This window comes from Sphaerodactylus townsendi, linkage group LG11 (assembly GCF_021028975.2).
Source record: "Sphaerodactylus townsendi isolate TG3544 linkage group LG11, MPM_Stown_v2.3, whole genome shotgun sequence".
Classification (NCBI taxonomy): Eukaryota; Metazoa; Chordata; class Lepidosauria; order Squamata; family Sphaerodactylidae; genus Sphaerodactylus; species Sphaerodactylus townsendi.
The window spans coordinates 60160392-60178917 of NC_059435.1; the positions used below are offsets into that span (position 1 = coordinate 60160392).

The window sequence follows — 18526 nt, forward strand, 5'->3', positions numbered from 1 at the left end:
TGCACCAGAGATGGGGAAGAAGGTGCCACACCTTTGTGGAATGTTACAGCTACTAAATACAGGAAAAGTGATTTTTTAAAAACTTTTTTTTTCAGCCACCAACCGAAATTTGATAGTTGTTTTTGACGTATCAGGAGTCAGCTATCCTAAGTTCTGTGTATAATATAGTGTTGACATTATGTAAGCACCAGATAATGTGAATGGTGCCGTGTAAAACACATGTTGAAAAGCAAGAGTAATTGGTATCCAAAGGTATCCATGCTTTTCTTGTGCAAGACTTACATTTAGTATTTCAGAATATTCAACAGGAAAACTTTTTCTGAAGAATATTCCATAAATGTGCATTTTTACTTGTGCCTACAGTAATGACGGAGTGCACAATTAAATCATCAGATGTTATCCAGGAAACATATAAACCTGAAGGATCTCACCTTTCTCTTTTTAAAAACATCTAGTGTGACAATAAGTCTGACAATAGTCTGGGAAATGTGAAAGTTTTACTCTCTGTTATGTTATTTTGGTTAGCCTTAATAAAATATATTACAATATTTTGATTTTGTCATGGACAATTTAGCTATCTATATGTCCTTTATACCTGCGCAATCTAACAAAACAAAGGAGTAGTTTATAGAGATTTGAAGTTCTTTCTAACATGCGTTGCCTGTCACTACTCTATTTTTAATATTTTGCCCCTCATGGATTTCTTGCGATATAATTTTTTATAAAGAGTTCTTAGACTTGGCATCATATATTTATATTACTTTAACAATTTAAAGAAATTTGCCATTGTTGAATATAAAAGGCTTAAATTTGCTCGCATACATAATGTCTTTCCACAACCAGAATCATGACTCCATTCCTGTTCTTTATCACCAATACATGGGGAAAAAAGTCTAGTCACTAGCTCAAACTATTCTGTTATTCAATACGTTATTCAAACATATTCTGTTATATTTTATACAACAGAAAAGTGTTTAAGGGCCCTAGGGCAGTTGGCGGTGGTGAGAGGAAATGTAGGATTCTTTAGTGTTACTTGGCCTACCCCTTGGACATAATACCACAATGAAAATGGAACCTTATGTATTTTGATATGTATTACTTTCCATTGCCACCATTTATTCTTACAGGTAAATTATTTATAACCTGTTAGTTTGGTTTATACTAGGTATAGACAGACACTGAGACCATGAATCAAAATATAAAAGTGTTCATTAAAGAATTTAATATTTTGAAGGCCAATATAAATATTTTAATTGGACTTCTGTTGCATAGGATCCTTCTTTCGATCCTTTTCTTGTACCTAAAGGAAATGGCTATCCCTATGCTAGTGCTAGCTCCCAGTGCTTCTGCCCACACAGTCCCGTGATCCCCACAGAGCCTTTTTGTTGGTCAAAGAGAACACTCTCTACCGTGTTTTACCAGCCGAAAAGATGCTTGGATTCAAACATTTTGCTAACCAAGCAAACATTGGCTGAGCCTTCCACACCTTGCTTCGAAAACGTCATTCTATATCTTTAAAATACTAGAACACATACAAAGCTAGTGATTTCCCCCTGTTCAGGACCGCTCCCTGAAGGTGATATGATGCTGCACCTAAAAGGCACATCTCTTCTTCAGTGGACCATTTCAGTCTTCTCTTTGTCCAAGCTCTTCTTCTGAATTCCCCTGCCAGATCACACACAACTTCTTCGGTTGTTATCATCTGCAGCATCTTTCTACCTTCACCAGCAACTATTGAAACATCAAGTACTCTGACAAAGTTCAGGCTGGTCTTTTATTTCTCCCTATTGGACACTTTAACCAATTAAAATACGTATGCGATGTCTTCAGTGCTAACCTCATTGGCTAATGAGAGCTGTTAAATCATCCTCCACCTTACCAGTAATACTCCTGACCAATCAGAAGTGGCATTCTGAATTCTTCTGTGCCATATAAAAATATGAGACACATTCACCTCACACAGAAAACCAGTGGCTTGTCAACAAGCTATCGATTTCCACAGCTCAGTAGGCTGCTCAGAGACCTACATACTTGGTAGCTCTACTTCCTCATAAAAGTAAAATCACCTCACATTTACCTCATTAACTTCACTGTTAATATTAAAGATTACTTTATACAGAACTACATTATTTATATTCTTCATATATATTTGATAATTTTCCACACAGGATCATATCAATTTCTCCATGGGAACACAGCATCATTTGACCCAGATTAGTTGCTCTATTTAAAATCTGTATTTACAATTTGACTAAGTTAATAAAAATGTGGATCCCACCCCCCACCCCCAACTGACAGGCAATGCAAGCCTCTGGATAAAGTAAGAATATCATTGTACTAATGGCTGTGAATAAAAAGAAGCAAGGTGGGTGGTATTCCAGATTAAATGAAAGGCAAGAAACATTGTTTTCCCCTCTCTGTGCTTTGACTAGTTGGACTTTAAAAAAATTATTTGTGATACTTTTAATTAGCACACTGGGGGGTTACTTTCAGCTCTTTATTAAGGTTTAGACCAGTATAAACCAGCACACGTTAAATATAGAATACACAATTCAAAGAAAGCAAAAGGCTTTAAGTTAAAAAAAAGAATAGGCACAAGGGGACAATGAAATTGACAGATGAGGTACTGTAACTATCAGCCCAATCCATTGGGCTGGACGGCCGCAGTGCTGCTGGCCCGCCGGTCCCATGGAGGGTTCCCAGCTGTGTGGGGAGGCTTGAAATGCAAGAAAGCCTCCCTGTCACCGGAAAGCCCCATGGGGCTAACAGGACATACACCACCTGAAGAGTGTATCTGAGGGCTGGGGCATCGTGCTTCTGCCCCTCATTGGTAGAGGATCAGGAACCCTGGTACAGCCCATGGAGCTGCATTATTAGACTCCAAAAAAGCTCCCCGCCTCCCATCGACGCAGCTCAGGTTCGACAGCCACAGTTGGCTCTGGAAGCCAACCAAACACCTGGTCAGTCATGGTGGAAACCAGCCCATTTCCCTGAGCTGGAGCCAACAACAGGGCCTCTCCCCCTTCATAAGCATCTTTCTGGAAATACGCACCTCTTGGTAGGTAAGGCACACAACCTGGGATGCTGTCTGATACTACTAGAGTGTGGACTTAGTATGAACATGGAACACCCATGATGGAGGGGCAAACACTCACAGATAGCACTTTCCACCATCAGTCTGAAACTTTGCATCCTGGGCTCGCTCCTAGCACTATGGGCTGGCATTTTGCACTGTGGAATTCACCCAATGCACAACAGCCCTCCCAGAAGAGCAAAGTCCATACCTCCTGTATGGCTGAGCCTAGCAGGCCGTTCGAGGGTGAACACAGCATCCACTCTGCATTAGTCAGGAGTAAGCACCACGGGAATTACATATACACATACCAGCAACTGGACAGTCCCTTTCTGATAGGAACAGGATCTGTAGTAAGGCATGAAAGATCCCAGCCTACCCATGGCAGGTGGTGAGGTGGCAGGAAGCCAGGGGGGGAGCCAGAACAATCTCGGTGACTGCAGCTCTCACGGGGCTGCCAGAAGGCAAACAAGCTGGCTGCACCAACTTTGGGACAGCAGGGCAAGATAAGGAAGTGGGTGGTGGCCCACCTTCATGTTGGGATGAACTTGTGGGTGAGCCTACAACACCCCACCCACCCACCTGAGAGGTGTCACCACCCCGCCAGCAGCTGCACCCCAGAGCCAGGGGTTGCTGGATGGAATGACCATCAAGGGCTAGCCTCTGCCAGCAGGGATCCTCCCTCTCCCAACAGCCCCTCATGAAATTAGCATATGCTGATAGACTGCCAAGGAATGGCAGCAGATGAAGCCCATTCTCATGTCCATGTTCGTCAAATCACCCTGTCTGGGGGAGTTGCCCAGGAGGAGCTTGGTCTGGCCAGCCTGCGTGAGAAGGGCACCAGGCCGAGGGCTTAGGGCATACTTGGACCTCCCATGCCTATGTTTGGGCATAGGGTTATCCAAACTTGGAGGACTCACTTTCAGGAGATGGGGCCCAGGGTCTGCAGGGTCAATGGAATTGCCATCTGATCAGATTTGCTATTCCCAGGAACATCCCGGGTGGCTGGTGTCTTTGCAAGGTTTGTAATTGGTGTATTCGATTGGCACCCAGCAACCTATCCAGATGTAATGATGACCTGGAAGCAGGAGTTCAAAACTCTGAAAGCACTTCTAACCCTTTCCCTTGTCAGGGAATCCCTTCAAGTGTGAATGCAAAGCCAGCCCAGGAACGGGGAAAGGTGGGAATGCTCCGTATTGCCCTGCCATGGGCGTACTCACATCTTCTTAGAGTGGTTGAAGCCTGTCAACGGCACGGGTGAGGAGGGGGGCTGCCTATGAGGGCTTGACAGACCCTCTCTCCAGAAACATTCTTCCCATGTCAATGCAACTCCTTTCCAGGTCAACTAATCATCATGCGATGGGGAAGATCCCTCCCTGGAGAGGTTAGATGTCATGGGGGCTGGTGTACCCATCTGGGATATTGTTTCCAGCTGCTGGGTTATGGACTGTCTCCTGGCCTTCTCATCCCTTCCAGGAGGTGGGGGTTGAATGGTGGCTGGGAGATTACCTGCGTTCTCCCACCTTTCTCCACTCCTGGCCTTGCTTTGCCAGCTCTCTCCTTCACCATTTCTCTGCTCCCCCGATGGATAGCAACCGCCCAGTCCCTGCCCCACCTCCTCTACACTGGCCCTGCTATATCACTCTTGCAGGTTTGTGGGCTGGTTTTTTGCTCTGCTGTCCCAGAGCTGGCCGTGACACAGCAAACTGCTGAAGAGGTGGCTCAGCTGCGCCATCCCCACCTGCCTCCCCCCTCCAGTTGCTCTGCTATAGTTATCCAGACATTGACAAATGTTATTCTTCTCAAATAGCACTGAGATTATCTCAATGAAAGTACAGGTTGTTGAGTTCTCACCCAATCCACTATTCTTCTGCTATTCTGGTAAACTATGTAATCTACAGTGTAACCTGTAATCATGCCAGCTTGTTCCCTGTCTTCGGTAAGTAGTAAATAGGGCTAGGAGCGTAGACTTCAAAAACTGTAGAATGCTAGTGTATTATTTCCTCTAACTTTAGAAGGTTGAGCTTTCCTTGGTGACAGACTCACACCATGCCTTTATGAGTACAAACATCCCAATATCACTTCCTCTAATAGCTAACTTACCTGGGGTTCTCATTTCTTGTTTTCAATTTGTGATTATTACTTGTAAGCCATTTTGAGCCGTGAGCAAAGGCAGGATAGAAACATTTTAATTAATGAACTAAACTTAATGGTCAGATCTATGTCAGCAGGGCAGTGAAATGCAGACTCCCAAAAAATAAGACAGAGGTTTACGGCGGGTGGGGTGGGGCTACATTGGAGTGCAGAAAAATATTCGTCTGAAAAGATTAGAGAACTAGAGAAAAGATTAGAAATTGAGGGGAGGGATTGAAATATATATCACACATTTTTTTCCTTTTTCAGGGACCAGTATGCATCATCTACAATTTAGCGAGCATGTAAAATTGCATTACTTGGACTATTTACGGTATTTAAAACTATAATAGTGCAGTCCTAAGCAAATTTGTTCCTTTCTGATCAGCAGGCACTATGAGCGCCTTACAGCCCAATCCAGACCTGGGGATGGGAGATCTCTGCAGCAGCAAGAAGTTCCAGGCAGCTCAGAAAGGAGGGAAATTCAAAAACCTTCCTGCTGTCCAAATAGCCTTATAAACCAAACAGGCTTACATCATGCTTTCCAGTGGCACCAGTCTGCAGCCAGGGAGGGGGGCATGCCCTAGCTGGGATGGTGGTAGAAGCCAAATAAAATTGGCTCCACATCTGTGAACACCCCTGGCCTGCTTCCTGCTATGTTGGTGTGCTCTCCTATGTTGGCATAGCTTTGGAGCTGCAGGATCTTCCAGGTTGGGGCACCACAGAGCTGTGCAGCCCCTGCCCAGCAGTGTCTTTGCTCTCTCCGCTGGTGTAGGTGCCCCTTATGCTGGCAGGATGGGCAAACATGCCAGTATGGGCTTGCATCACTCATGGGATTCCTTTAACCCTCCCTCCAGAATTGGACTATCTTAACACATACATCTTATTGTAGCCACCTGAGAGGCAGGAGAAAATAAAAGCTGCAATTAGAAAACAATTTCTTTAGTAAACCAAAGGAAGTATGGTATTTGATCCAAAGTATGGTATAGAGATCTGAGATCCAAAGTATGGACAGAGATCCAAAGTATGGTATAGAGATCTGAAAAGGTATGCATATTTGCATAGCAAGTTAAACTTTATAACACAGAAGACACTGAACTCTTTAATAGCGTATTGTCATCATATACATTATAGTTGATTAAATGTGGGCAAAGCTAATCACTCTTAAGCAATAAAGATATCCCTGAAATTATATTATATGTTCTACCGTATACATAAGAATGATCATCGTTTAATGCCATAGATAATCTCGCATAAAATTGTTTTTGAATTAGGAAAAGCTCATCTTAAAAAAAAATTATCTCTTCCAAAACAGAAAACATTTCATAAAAGTTTCCGCAGTGCTTCCGATAAATTTGAGTTTTTCCATTGGAAAAAAATGGTGGGGGAAAGTCCTCGGGGGTGGGGGAGATTCCCCCCCCCCCCGGTCTTCATACCTCTAAAAGCTCAAAAAATGGCCTTTGAAGAATTGTATGTACTCACTGCTGTTTAGAAGGCTTGGAATGGTGAAGACAGTTGAATACAAGTTAAAGGGAGAAAAATAAGTGGGGAGAGAGGGGAAATTGATCTGTCTGCATCCCTAATAGCTCTTAGCTACCTGAAGGGAAAGATTTCCCAGTTGTTTATGCATTTCCTTGAAGGCCTCCAACTTGTGTATTATAAATAGCAAGTTCTTATCAGACATTAGCACTCCTAAGCAGAGTTACACTGTTCCAAGTCCACTGAAGTGAGTGGGCTTAGAAGCATTAAACTAGGGTTAGGATGGCACTGCAGGTCTCTGACAGCTCTGTAGCAAAAACAAAAAGAGTCAACGTTATCCCATGTTTATAAAGCAAAGTTATTTGAGAATTCTACAGGGTTCAGAAAATATGTTTATCAGAGTACCTAATTCTGAGTAGGAAATGGAACCTTTAAAATTATGCATTTGTAGATGGGATTAAGTACTTGCGGATGGATAAAACACTCAGTGCAAACACATCCAGAGCTTTAATATGCAAGCAAATACTATTTTTCTGCCACGAGCCTATTTTTAACATTGAGGAGTTTGACAACCCGGGTAATGGCATCCCAAACCTAGGCCCTGGTGAGGCAGAGGGCAATGATCACTTACGGTAACGGTTCAAACATACATGTAGTGTACATGTCTTAATCTCTGTATTTCTGAAGCTGCTATTATACATTCCATTCCTGAAGTATTTGTAAAAGCTCCAAGGTGCATATCTACCTTACAGACACCTTACATATTTACCTTACTGTAATATTTTAATAAGGGTGTGCAAAATGCAGAACTGGGGCAACGTGATGCATTCTTGCACACACTTTTCAAGAAACTGGTGTCCGATATATAGAAGGGGGTGGCAATAGCGACTGCACACTGGCAGGATCACCCCTCCATCAGGGGTCTGCTGGCAGGTGGCACGCCGCTCCCAAAAGCAGATCCCCCCTCTTTGGATGGGGCTGTTAACCTTTTGTCCCCCACCCTTCAGTCCAATGATTCTATTAAACTGGGGACACTGGTTTGCAGTGAACATGGAAATGAAGTCTCAGTGCACAAAGATAAATAGTTACAAAAAAATCCAGTTGAATCCAATTAAAAAAATCCAGTTCATTAAATCTTACACTAATGCCATGCTTGTAAAAGCAGTACTTGAGAATAAGCCCTAAAAGATTTTGTCTGTAATAGTCTGAAGCCAAGCTTGTAATAGCTAAAATGTTCCTTTTTTGGTGGCATAACTTCTCCTGCATCCATCCTTTCTAATAAGAAAGTAATAAGACCAATAAATACTTACAGTTTTGCTAATGTATTGAGTTGGCCTCCTTCAAGATACTTTAAAAAGTCCTGTAAGGTAATAGTCTGCATTGGATATGCAAATCACCCAACACCTAGACTTTTAAGAGCATGACAAGTAAATCCCTGTCACTAATCTATGGAGGGGGTGGAGGTAGTAATTAGACAAGACGGTGAAGCTGCATTACAGATCTGAAGGAGGAATGACACTCTGACACACAGCTTTCTAAACCACAGAATTCTTCCTCAATATCCATTTGAGAAACTGAGCTTTGGTCTTCTCTTAGCTTCTGTGTAAGGATACAAGGATTGCCTTGCAGGATCACACCCAATTTCCATTTGGTATAGAGGTCGTTAGAATGTTCCACTAGGATCTCAGAGATCCAAGTTCAAAGCTCAGCTCTGCCCAGCTCAGGCCAGCCACACGTTCTTAGCATAACCTACTTCACATGGTTGCTGTGAGGATATAATGGAGAAGACATTATCGATGGACATAATGCTTTGAGTCCCCACTGGGGAGAACGGTGAGGTATAAATGAAATGAATGAATCAAATAAATAAATTTAGTCCAACATCCTTTTGAAAACCATAGCAGGGGTGAAAGTGATAGCCGGTACCTTTATCTAGTGTACAGGGGCTATTGTACATAAAGGATTTACTTAGCTACATTCCATTTACCATGTCTCTTACCAAGGCCATTATTATTTTTATTGGAAGACTTTGAATTCCCAAATCATCAAAGGTATTGCTGTGGTCATTGGACATGAGAGAAAGGATCTTAAAATTATAGTTTCTTCGGTACTTCCTGGCCATTACTAAAAGCCATTGTAGAATAGTTTTTTATTAGAGGTTGCCTCTGAGGGTTATCAATAGCCTCAGACTGCAAGATCCCAACATTCTAAGGGCATTCAACAGAGTGAGTGAGTTTGACTACTGGAGGATTAAAGTGGAAAATAGTATTTCTTGACCATGGTTCAACAAAATAGGCTTGGTTCAACATAGGCTGGTTCAACTTTGTACATGAGCCCACTGAATTCCTAATGGAGTCTGACTGGTATCACTATATTGTGTGAAGAAGTGGTTAGGCTTGGCCTGGGCATTTGACTGATCAAGAATAACTGGTCAACTGACAGGTCAAATATTGTCAAGAATTTAAAGTATTAAATTAGTGACACTAAACATACTAATGATACAAACTATACAGACAAATATTAAATAAATAAATAACATTAATTTCCACAAGTCTAGATTTTAAATTCCATTTCCATAATAAACAGTTTTAATACATCATTATTATACCCCCACACACATATATACAGACTCGTATGTATGTATGAACGTATATCAGAGTTGCTGGCTCTGGCTCCTCCCCTTAAGGCTTAAAATGACAGGCAGGGTTCCCCTCTGCAAGGCAAATCATGCCTGTTTCTAAATGGAAGGGTTTTCTGCTCCTAATTCCTGCAAAGGAGTTGTCGCTCCACTTGTTATCAGTCATCCTGATCAAAAAATCAAAAATAGACCAAGAGGATTTTTAGAATATTTCATCACAGATGTATGCAATGTAGTCCATTAGTCAACTGGCAATCCCACATTACCCAGAGTATAAATAAACCAGCATCTCGTGTTAATGTATGCCTCCCAACAGTGCATCAATTTCTTCTAGCTGTTAACAGACAACTGGAACCTCCAGGTTTACAGGCCACTAAACCCCAGCTCCTGGAGGGCTATGGGCTTCCTGTTCTGTTCATGAATTTCCTAGAAGCTGGCCTTTGGGGAGAAAGAGGGATGCAGAAAAAATCCTGCTAGATCACATCAAAAACTCTTCTTCATTCACAGAGCACTGTTAATACTACATTTCAGTGCCTTCCTGGACTCATAATGATGCCTATCTTTACAGGCAAATAAAACAGGTGTCCAATGGAACCTTAAAAGATGACAAAAATGAACTTTAAACGAAAACAAATGTGATTTTTAGAGAGAAAAAAAACTTCCTTTAAAAAAACCCAATTGCAACTAATTATTATTTGTACTGGCGCTCCTTAAAATAAATGTTGATGCTTCAGTGCATCCCTAGCCACGTAACCATGTCAATCTTTACACGTAAATAAAGCAGGTGGGATTTTGAAAGAAGACAAAAAGCGCACTTTAGACTAAACCAAACATGATTTATAAAAGAAAAAAAATTCAACTTCCTTCCAAGAACAGAACAAAACAATTGTAACGAATTATTATGTGTAGTTGTGCTCCTTAAAATAAACGTGGAAGCCTCGATACAGCCGCAGAGATCGTCTTTTTTCTTTGCTAAAGACACTCCTCCAACTTTTCGGGGCGAGGAAGAGTTAAGGAAGTCGCAGCTAACGGAATCTCCTGGCTAAGACATGACAGCTAATATCGGCCGCTGCTCGGCGCGCCTGCGGGGAATGGGTCGCCTCGGGGCCCCGTCAAGGGAAACCCCCTCCCTTGCCCTCCATGTCCCCCGCTCGCCCTCTCCTTCATCCTCCTCCTCTTCCTCCCCGCCCCCTTCCTGACTGACCCCCCCGCGCCGGCTCCTTCTTCTACCTGAGGGGCCGAGGAAACTTTTCCCTCCCGCCGGTTCAAACGCCGCTGCCGTAAAGCGGCCGTCTCCCTGGCAACGAGGTTCCGGCGGCCGAGCACTAGGTGTGGGAAGGTGATGTAAAAAAGCGGGAGAGGAAAAAAAAAAAAGCGGAGCCAGCCCAAACCACCCAGTGTCGTAAACCAGGTCCGGGCGGGGGTGGGGGGAGAGCGGCGAGGGGGAGGGGGGAAGGAAGGGAGGGGGGAGGAGGTGACTGGAGCGCGGAGACACCAGCGCGAGGATCATGGCGGATGGCCCCAGGTGTAAGCGCAGGAAGCAGGCGAACCCCAGGCGCAATAACGGTCAGTCAGCGCGGCCCGCGCGGCCGCCTCGGGGGCCGGGCCGGGGGTCGGGCCGAGCGCTGAGGCGGGGGTGGGGGGAGCCGAGCCGTGGGGAGGGGGGCGAAGAGGCGGCAGAAGTGGAAAGTAATTTCCCGGGTGCTCCTCGCTGGGCGCCCGGCTCCGTCCGCACCGTTAGGTCCGCTACCTGGCGCCCGCCCGCCCGCCTGCCTCGCTCGCTCCCTCCGCCTCCCAGCCTCCTTCTCCGCCTAGCGGTGCCTCCTCGCTCAGCCGCCTCGCTACTTCCCGGGGACCGTTAGACGCAGCCCCGGCGCTTCTCCTCCCCCCCTCAGAGGACCGGGCCGGGGTGGGTGGGGGGGGGGATGTCGTCCTTCTCCCCCCGCTCCGCTTCCCCTCACGGGGGGAGGGACCGACAAGGGCTCCCGAGGAGGCGACCTCGAGGCCGCTCCCTTCGCCTCCGCGCGACTTGCAAACTTATTACCTGCGCGGAGACGGGGCTCTTTGGGCGTGTTTGGGGGCGGCGGCGCCCCTCCCGCCCTGCTCCCCAAACTTCTTGGGGGGGGGGGTCCCTGGGGATGGACCCGGGTTGTTAGCTTTCGTGTCGTGGTGCTGCAATGTTGCGTGTTTCCCTGGTTGGGGTGGCGGGGGCTTGGGGGGGAGGAGGCAGGGGAAGAGACTGAGTTGAGGGCAACTGCGTGCAACTGCTCAGCCACCTGGTTGCCAAACACGCACCAAACGTAGAGGGTCTGGGATAGGGCTCCTCGGGAGTAGTGTGGCGTGTTTGGGGAGCCGGGGGGGGGGGAGGAGAAAGCAAGGGGTGGGGAAGAAGCCACACTGTTGCTTGCTGCAGTGTGTATTGATTTTATTTTAACAAGGGAAACGCACCACATGCGCACCCCCCGAGATCGCCTCGAAAGGGACCCCCGCCTTCCCTGCCTCCTCCCCCCCACTCCTCCACTGCTTTTCTCTGCCCCCCCCCTCTTTCCAAACCACTCGCCACTTTCGCCCCCGCCTCCTTTAGCGCCTGCGGTGCATGTTGATTTATCTCTGTGGCCATTGAACATATTGTTTCTCCTCCCACCCCCGCCAACCCCCAGATCTTGGCAGAAGTGTTAGAAGCGTTTTAAAACATACACGCACAATATTGTCCCCCCCCCCCCCTCTATCAACACGATGGGGGTAAGAGGAAGGTTTCTTTCTTGTCTGGGCTGGGGAGGGATCCGGAATGGGACAAGTTTCTCTTTCTCTCTCTTTGGGCCTCTTCGATTTCGAGGTACCTGTTTGTATAACCATCATAATAATGGGTGGTAACTGTTTTGCCTCCCCCCCCCCCCCCCATTTCTCTTTCATTGCGGGCTCTGAGCAGCTGCTACAGCCTATATAAGGAATGAAGCTTACTTTTCAGATTTAACGAGTCTTTCTTCTTTTTCTCCCTTTCTTGGTCCATACTGATTACATTAAAATGTGTTGGGAAACTGTGTTGAAACCTGGGGTGGGAATAAATGCTCAAAACTTTTGGTGTTGTTGGATTATTATTATTTTTTAACCTTCTGGAAAATAACGGGGGAATCTTCGCCTCGCGGTGACTTTGTAGGATGTGAAACGGGAGGTTTGTAACCTTCCTTGGTAGTGTTTTTTTTTTTTTAGTTTTCATGTGGCGTTTCCTGCCTGTGTACGGATATGGATAGGAAGGGGTTTTGTGGTGGGTTTGAAATCGTGACGTTTGGCGTGAGTTTTAACATCTCTGAATGGGAATTACAGCTTCCCAGGAGGGCGTCACAATGTGAATTTTGCATATAAACACTGGCCCTTTTAGCTGACTAACAAAGTTGATCTAGTGTGCCTGTGCTAGTTCTCGCTCTGTAAAGGTGGATTTATTTTTAGCAGGATATATGTGGGATATTGCAATGTTAATTTCCTGTTTTAGACCACATTTGTATGTCTGTGTGGTCTTGAAGCTTTATTAAAGGTAAGTTAAGAACGTGCTGTTCTCTCCTTTACCTTATTTAAAATGTTAATGATAGAGAAAGGGGGCTTTTCTTGTTGCTGACGACATGTGTATGACATGTGAGTCTGAACCACCCAGTCTCTGGGAAGGAGCTGTAAACATGTTTACCTGAACAGGAAAGAAAATGGATTTTCTCTTAAAGATTCTCTTAATTGGAATATCATACTTCTAAAGCATATCAACAGATGCCTTGAGACAGTGCCCGAATACCTAGTTCTTGAAACCAGCGGGGGAAAAAGGATTCTGACGGCTGCAGCAAATGGCAACTTGTGCAGGTAGAAGAAAAAATGGTGTGTGAGGTTTCTCCAGCATGCATGTCAGCCCTCTCCTGTCTGCTGCTTTCATTCTCAAGGGAGGGATTTATTTACCATGCTCGCTGTCAGTGTTTTTCCTTTGTGCTTAATATTAGGAAAAACATATTTGAGGCTGTTTAGCACAAACCGTTTTGTCTGCAGCATGAATGACTCGCAGAAAACAAAAGGTGTATGGAACGCAATGCCATTGAAGGTAGCTTCTCATTTGTCATCGTTTTTTGGTACAGATCATCACACCTGTTCTCAGGTTTTGGTGTAAAGCCTTTGATTAGCTACTAAGTGATTCTGCTGAAAATACAGTCTTCTATAAACAAATTAAGAATAACCATTGCTGGCTAGGCTAGATAATAGATCCTGGATGATAGAGATTTCTCAGCAGTAGGTTCCTGTTTGACTTGCAAATGTTTACTGATCAGATTTGCTAGGGAAAGTTAACCCTTAAACCTTGGCCACAAATAGGCAATTGGAATGCTTTCTGTAGCAAATCTCCACCATAAAGGTGCTGCTGTTCTCTTGCCTTTCAAAGATAAGCTGCGTATCCACTAATCCTCTACAATAATTTTTCTGTCTTCAGCATTAAGGAGGACAGATTATGAGAAACTGATTCACAGAAGCGTGGTTCACTGAATTATGTTAAGTATGGCTACTGCTCGAATAAAATAGTATGAACTATACAAAAGCGTAGAATTGAAGACTGCTGAATATTAAGCACTTCATGAAACATAAGTAATTTTTGTAAACTGTTACTGCTGCTGCCTTCCCTCTCCTTTCTTCTCTCTCTCCTCCCCCCTCCCATAGTACAAAGGTATACTTCCTTGGTATGCTTGTATACCCATGTTTGAAAATATGTACCATTTTCAAAAATCTCTGCAGGTAATGTCCTACTACAAGATGGTAATACACATTTTTATGTATTGTCATAGAGGAACCTGCAGCAATGGCTAGCACTTCCTGTTTGTGAGACTAAGTCCATCCTGCAAAGCTTATTTTTCTCAAATGCCACTGCTTTGAAGTATCATTGTGCCTAGGAAATCACAATAGCTGACAATAGTTCCAAGCTTATTTTTTTCAAATGCCATTGCTTTGAAGTATCAGTGTGCCTAGGAAATCACAATAGCTGACAATAGTTCCAAGAACAAAATATTTAAATATTATAACATAGTTCATGATCATGTAATAATGGAGAAGTCTAGGTAGATCTGTGAAGTTTCAGCCATAATTTGATCTAATCCATCCCACACCTAAAGCAAAGGTAACTTTTACCTCTCTAAGTGAGTTAATCCTTTAATTAGGTATATTAAATGTGACATCTTGAAATGACAGTTTGGGATAGGATTTTTGCCTAAAGCCTGAACAGAATTTCTTTTTTCTCCCACAGATGTCATTTAGGCAATATAGCAAAACAGCATCCAGACTAAAGTTAATAAACTTGCTAATTTCTTTGTTTGAAGGGATCTTTCTGTCCACCGATGATAACTAGGCCTCTCTACTTTCTATTACATTCCTAAAATTTGCAAGTAATGGTATCTGCTCTTTCCATTTTTGTTCATCTAATGCAGGGCATTATGTTCTGCAACTTAATTTTGAGTAGTCATAATAACAAGTATGCTTGAATATACACCTGCCAAGTACCAAAGTCATAATACTGCATACCACTTATGGATTGTTCAAAGCATTTCACTTATGTGCTCATTAATCTCTACATCAGTCCTCTAAGGTTGGCCAGTATTATTCCCCCCTTGCAAATGATGTAACTGAAAGAAGAGGCAGCATAATGTATTAACTTTTGAGGTGAGATTTTAGCCCAAGTTTTAGTCTAGCCACTATATTGCCTCAGGACCTAAAATGGTTTTAGTGTTTTCTAGGGGAGTTTTGAGGGTGCTACAGTGCTAGCAGTAAAACTGTCATTTCAGGTTCTTGTACTTCTTCAGTGCACATTAATTTTATGAATGTGCATTTGTAGACAAGCGCTGGTATGATCATAAATCTGGGCCAATCAGAAGCAGCGGTGATGGAAGTGCAGGGTTGCCAGTGTATCCAAGCAAATTTTGCTTATGCTTTCCTGATAAGGAAACTGCATTTTTATCTTCCTTTCTCACTCCTGCCTTGTCTCACTCCCCCATACACACAACCCTCTTCAAAGTAGAATCAGATGTATGTTGCTTGTGGGACAATGTATTATTTCTTTTCATCCCCATCTTTTCCTTCTTAACCTCATTTTAGGGGCAGACTACAACTTTCCTTCCTCAGATTTTCCTGGGATCAAACAGATATTTCCCTAGTTCAGTACCATTCTGTGTTAGGTGAAATTGTACATCTTCAGTGATTCATGCCACATATTCACTGTCTAGACTTGGGCAAGTTCTTTTGACCTCTGTCACACATCTGTGCAGAAGATTATTAGCTATGTAGATTTCCTCCATTATAAGGGGTAACATGCTTCAAGCAATTTTTTGTGTGGATTTGGGCCTTGCATAGAATTGCAGTTTTACTTTTTATTTTGCTATTATATTAGTTCGGTGTTAACTTTAGCTGAATATCCAAACTTATTGCTGCTAAAATTGTTTTTGTGGGTTTTTCTAAATGTGAGTATTTTCACATTCTCTCTCCTATTGCAGGTTTTAAGCCAAAGTAATAAAAGCATTTACTTTTGTTTACTAGTTACGTTTCTGATTTAAATGTCTGCTTTTTTGCTGCAGAAGCTAAGATATTTTAAGTTTCTTAAGGTTCAGTTGCTTATATTTCTGTCTAACCATGGGCATATATCTCATTAATATTTTTATAAATCAAAGAATGTCTACCTTCATATGTCTAACTTTGAATGTACTAATGGCTGAAGTTCTGCATACATGATAGTGTCTTATTGTACACCATGATTTCTTCTGAATAAAAATGGAGATGAATGCTGTACTCTGTAATACCATTTTAAGGACATTAAATATTACATATTTAATTTTTTTCTGAAGTTTCAACTTATTTTTATAAGTTTTAGCAGTTCTAGAAAAGTTACATGTATAAGCATGTCTGTATTTTTTCCAATTACAGCTGAATGGCAAAGAGAATCGGGGGCGGGGGGGCAGGCTTTGACTGTCAGGAAATGTTACATCATCAGTACAGTTATTCTTGTCTTTGAGACTATAGTCTAGGTCTTTCACCTCCATCAAGCCATTGTGTGATCCTTGCAAGTATTGTTTCCCTTAGTTTTCTGTTTACCTGGTGGTTTTGTGGGCACACCCTGCCACCTAGGTGCAGCAGCGTTAAATTACTTAATTATAAAAAGCCAGATTGGATTTTTATGCACATCGTTTTTATGGTATGTGATTCACAGCCAAATCCTAAAACCCCAGAACCTTGCCAGCACTGCTAACTGATATCCTGTGATTACTTGGCAGAGGAGAGAAAACTGCAAAATATAGGTGCAGAGATCATAGCAGCAACTCTACAACTCATCAGTCTTAATGTCGAATCGCCACTGTGATATCTGGAGATGGAAGTAGGCCTGGTTCTGCTAATGTGGCCATGCTTCCCTGACATCAGCCCACTACTGACCACATGAGAACACAATAAGGGAAGGGACATCCCATTTTTCATTGTAAGCAGGACCATGGTATGGTTGGAAAGAGCTCTGAAACTAATGGGCACTATGCAGTTATGCACATGTGGGTTTGAATCCCTCTCTGCAACTGTGTTCCCTTTTGCCAGGAAGTCATCCTGGGAAGGAAACATGGTCAATCTGAACAGCAGAGGCAGCTTTGATATAATGTTCAATACTTTTTTGTCTGTAGGTTTCAGGTCTAGACGGGTTGAGCGGTGATGAAGGGTGCCAGTCGTCTGTCAAAATAGGGAGAAACACCCCAGGGAAGCAACTAGGGAATACACAACTGCATAAAGCATCAGGCATCTTTCAGCAGTTGTGATGTTGGCTGTATAGCCAGAGAATGGCAGACTGTAAAGAAAAGCTTAGTACAGTGGGGAGGTATTGCTTGTGTGCCTAGATCTACAACCTGAATGTCATATGGAGCTATAGATATCACTCATCCCAGCTGATGTTCTCTATTATCAGACCCAACCACTGGGGTTGGTCACTTTTTCTGAAAGTTGTTGACTTGCTGCCCCAAACACTAATCTTGCATTCACCATTTCCCTGCTGCCCTGGGGCAGCATTCATTACTATCACCCCCTTCCATTCATCCAGCAATGCTTGAGCTCCATTTTCCAGCACCCATCCCCCACCAGTCATGCACTGCAGCTGTGTCTACACTCTCTGCTGAGACTGCTTCATGGAGCCCTGATCTGGCAGTGCAGTAAATACCACCATAAAGACCATTGGTGTTTGGCCAGCAGGAGCACTGAATCACCACAAGTTATGGCTGTGTTGCTTGTGTTTCTTATTTGTGATTGGGGTTATACGAGCACACTTACAATGCGGCGATACACCGGCAGCATATCAGTAAACCTGTGTCTTACACATGCTGTTCCACCTACTGATAGTGACTGTTGAGAGAGTGAGGTTACTGTAGCATTGCACAGAGTAGATACAGAGGGAGCAGGGTAAGTGCTAGTAGTGTCCACAGGCTATAGCAGGAGTTCTTCCTCCTATCCTTAGCTGTGTGTGTTACATTTTCTCCCTTGGCTATTCGTGCAAAGTTACTTTTCTGTGGGGTTTCCATCTGAGAGGTCCCTCTGTGTATATTCCACGAGTGCATGACATGATGGGGCCAGACAGAGTGTATATCTCCAGATACACCAGTTTTCTTCAGGTTATGCTGACATACAATTTAATTGTCATTCTAACCCCTTCAAAAATGAGCTTAAGAGGATGCTGTTGAGATCGGGAAATGGAAAGGCTGTAGGGTGGGTAGAACTTGGGACTTCCATTGCCTTTGGAGTGCATCAATGATTCCAGATTAGTATTATTTATATAGTGAATGCTTGGAACGTTATTCTTTGAAGTTTCAAATGTATCACCTGCAAGTAACGCCTCCAGGTAATTATCTCTTTAGAGGATGCACAAGTCAAAGATGTCTGTGTGCAATGAGACAAAATGGGATTGATCTGAGTTCAGAACTCTTAATGGCTGATGCTTTTGGGGAAGAACCAGCTTGAATCTGGATACTTAGGACGAAGAGAGAGCTTCCATCCTGCTATTTCACATGCATCCATGACATGCTGTTTGTAAATAGGAGGGGTATCAAGCCTCCATCATACAAAATACTATGGCTCTGATCCACTGTCACTTTTAAATAACTTTGAAGATATCATGAGGTCCAATCAGAATATCTTGCTCTTCATTTGGTTTCTCCTTGAGAAATAACTTA

At 43.5% G+C, this 18526-nt stretch overlaps 1 protein-coding gene and 1 long non-coding RNA gene across 2 annotated transcripts in view; one reads left to right on the forward strand and one right to left on the reverse strand.

The window, feature by feature from the left end:
• Positions 1-6624: 6624 nt before the first annotated feature.
• LOC125441363 lies at positions 6625-10876 on the reverse strand. The gene is made up of 3 exons (XR_007245833.1): positions 10554-10876; positions 7996-8045; positions 6625-6992 (listed from the first exon to the last, which is right to left on the reverse strand). It is a non-coding gene; the product is annotated as an uncharacterized LOC125441363 (long non-coding RNA).
• Positions 10752-18526, forward strand: part of ZEB1 (zinc finger E-box binding homeobox 1) — an 85287-nt gene continuing 77512 nt past the window's right edge. Inside the window, exon 1 of the mRNA XM_048511908.1 lies at positions 10752-10889. Coding sequence (XP_048367865.1) covers positions 10832-10889 — 58 coding nt within the window. The 5' untranslated portion in view covers positions 10752-10831. The remainder of the gene's footprint in view (positions 10890-18526) is intronic.